At 16.8% G+C, this 3,221-nt stretch overlaps 1 protein-coding gene across 1 annotated transcript; it reads left to right on the plus strand.

Moving 5' to 3' along the window:
* Positions 1-1,719: 1,719 nt before the first annotated feature.
* On the plus strand, positions 1,720-2,547 carry PGSY75_1339300 (hypothetical protein; the record flags this gene model as incomplete). The annotated part of the gene is made up of 1 exon (XM_018787439.1): positions 1,720-2,547. The coding sequence occupies one exon, from the start codon at positions 1,720-1,722 to the stop codon at positions 2,545-2,547; it is 828 nt and encodes a 275-aa protein (XP_018640181.1).
* Positions 2,548-3,221: the final 674 nt, after the last annotated feature.

Here is a 3,221-nt window from a genome sequence, read left to right on the forward strand (position 1 = left end):
TTTTTTTTGAATATATATATAATTATATATGTTTATAAATATTTTTTTTTATTATTAAAAGTGAAAAATATATTTAATAAAAAAAAAAAAAAAAAAAAAAAAAAAAAAAAAAAAAAAGAAAAGAAAAGGAAAACAGAGAAAAGAAAAATAAGAAATTAAGAAAATATAAAAAGCGGAAAGATTCATAATATTGTATATATATGTATTTTATTTATTTATTTTAAATATTCATTTTGTATATAACAGATATTATAATAAAAATTGTATTATTTTGTTTATATATATATTTTATTAATATTACATTTGTGAATTGTTATGAATATATTTATTATTTGCAATATCTTTGTATGATTATATATATGAATAACATTTTATTATATGATTTTTTATTTTTATCTTTAATTATATAGAAACAAAAAAAAAAAAAAAAAAAAATTCAAACATATATATAAAGTATATGTATATATATATATATATATATTTGAAGTATATAACTCCAGAAGCAATTAATATTTTATATATATTATATTTATTTTACATATTTGTATATCATTATTTATTTTACAGTGAGATAAGAAAAATTATACATATATAAATATATATATATATATATATATATATATATTTGTATATATCATTTCAATATTTATGTAAAGAACTTGAAAAAGAAAAAAAAAGGTTGTATATTTGTTGTTGTCTAAATATATGTGTATATATATATATATGTATATTTATTGTTCACAATTATGAATGGCCCCCTTTTTTTTTTTTTTTTTTTATGAAATCTTTAATAGATATAATAAATAATAATATACATATTTTTATTTATTTATTTATAAAATGTGCGAACGCATAAGAATTATATAATTAAAGTACATTATTTATATAATGATATATGTCTATTTTGTGAAACCATATTTTATTTTATTTTATTAAAAAAAAAAAAAAAAAAAAAAAAAAAATTGTTATACATAACAATAATATATATTGTAGACCTGCATATAATTTTAAAAAGTTTTTAATATTTTCTCTTTTCTCTTTTATTTTATTTTCTTTTCTTTCTTTTCTTTTTTTTTTTATTTTATTTATCTATATGCCCTTTTTTATGCTTATACAAATAGTTTTAAAATATTTATTAAGAAGATTTAATATAGTTTATAATATTATAATATATATATTAAATATATGTGAACAAAATAGATCTATTTATTTAAGGAGACATGAAAAAAAAATAATATTTGTATGACAAGACAATTGTAACTAAAAATATATTTAATAATTTAAAAGAAAAATACATTAGACTTATTTATTCTTGTTCTATTTTTTGTTTATCACATGTATATATTTATATATTTATTTATCTATCTATTTAATTTATATCTTTTAATATATATATATATTAAATAATGAATTCATTGCTATTGTAATTTTTTAATAATATACATATTAGAATTAAAAAGATACTCTTTTAATTTTAATAAACAAATAGTAATTAAATAATTTTTTTTTTATAATTAATGCATTTATTAATTACATTTTATTTTATTCTACAAGTATAAATATAATAAAAAAAAAAAAAAAAAAAATACAGAAAAATATAAAACACACACACAACAAAATAAAGATATACACCTATTATATACATGTGTATATAATATATATATATATATATATTTTTTTTATATATAACTAGAAATAAAAAAAGAAATATTTATAAGAATGAAAATGGAATTATTAAATATAAAAAACAATGATAATATTCCATTGGGCTCAATGAGATATACAGATTTGCCATATGGTTGTGAGAGTGAATTATCATCAAATGAAGAATCTCCATTTTTCTCAGTAGGCGATTTTACTAACGAATTACATAGTAGTTTTGATGATATTTCTGACTATATATTAGTAGATGAGTCAGATTTAAAAAGGGACAGATCTGAGAATACGACAGGAAGTGAAAGTAATGTAATGTTAGCATCTATGCGAGGTGATGATAAAAGAGGTGGAAATGAAAAAATAAAAAAGGAGTTGAAAAGTTTTAGTTATTCTGAAGAAAGTAAAACATGTAGTGATAATACTCATAATGAAGATGGAAGTAAAAAACAAAATTTTAGTAGAACATTAGGAACAGAAGGAAGAAAAAGAATGTTAAAATTATTAAGAAGAGCATATAAATATAATGATGAATGTAAGATAATAATGAAAAATAAAAACCCACCATTATCAATAAGTTTCTTACCTTATTTTAATTTAAATATGTTATGGCAACTAGCTGAAGATTTTGGAGTATATAATGAAGCCTTGAAAATTCATAGGGAATGTATTAAAAAAAGAAATGCAAGTGTAAAACTTAAGGCAAGTGCACGAGCTAGTGCGAATTATAATTTACAAGATATTACAAAGGTATCAAAAAACACGAAAACAGAATATGGATCAGATATTGCATCTAATGCAGATATGAACACAGCAGAAGATTATGATATGACCAATGCATCAGTTAATGAAGATGGACAAGGAAAAAGGAAAAGAAAAAAAATTAGCTTTTAAAATGGAAAATATAAAAAAAAAGGGAAATTATAAGAATATATGAAAAATATAAGTACATATAAATATGATAATATATATATATATATATATATGTATGTATTTATAGGTATTAAATTATCACAAAATTTTTAGTAATATTTAAATGTGTATAGTTTTTTTATATGAAGTAGTATATATGATATAAGATAAAAATTAGGGTTGATTGGATATACACAGATTACAGTCTTTTTTTTTTTTTTTTTTTTAATACCCTTTATAACATGTATGTTGGCATTTATATATTTACACATTATACATGAATGTATATGTCAAAATTACATATATGTATTATATGCAACAATACTACATGTATTAAAGAAATGTTATATATATATATATATATATATATATAATACACAAATATTTTTAATATATATATGTATCTATAGGTATATATTTAAATGCATATATTAAAAAAAAAATTTTCTTTAAAAATTTAAATGTATTTTAAAATGACAACAATGAATAAATAAATAAATATATATATATATATATATATATATATATATATATAAATATACATTTTTACAAAAATTTTATTTTTTTTTTTTTTTTTTTTATATACAAATGTAATTTTGACATATACATTCATGTATAATGTGTAAATATATAAATGCCAACATACATGTTATAAA

The sequence above is a fragment of the Plasmodium gaboni genome, chromosome 13 (genome assembly GCF_001602025.1).
Source record: "Plasmodium gaboni strain SY75 chromosome 13, whole genome shotgun sequence".
NCBI lineage: Eukaryota > Apicomplexa > Aconoidasida > Haemosporida > Plasmodiidae > Plasmodium > Plasmodium gaboni.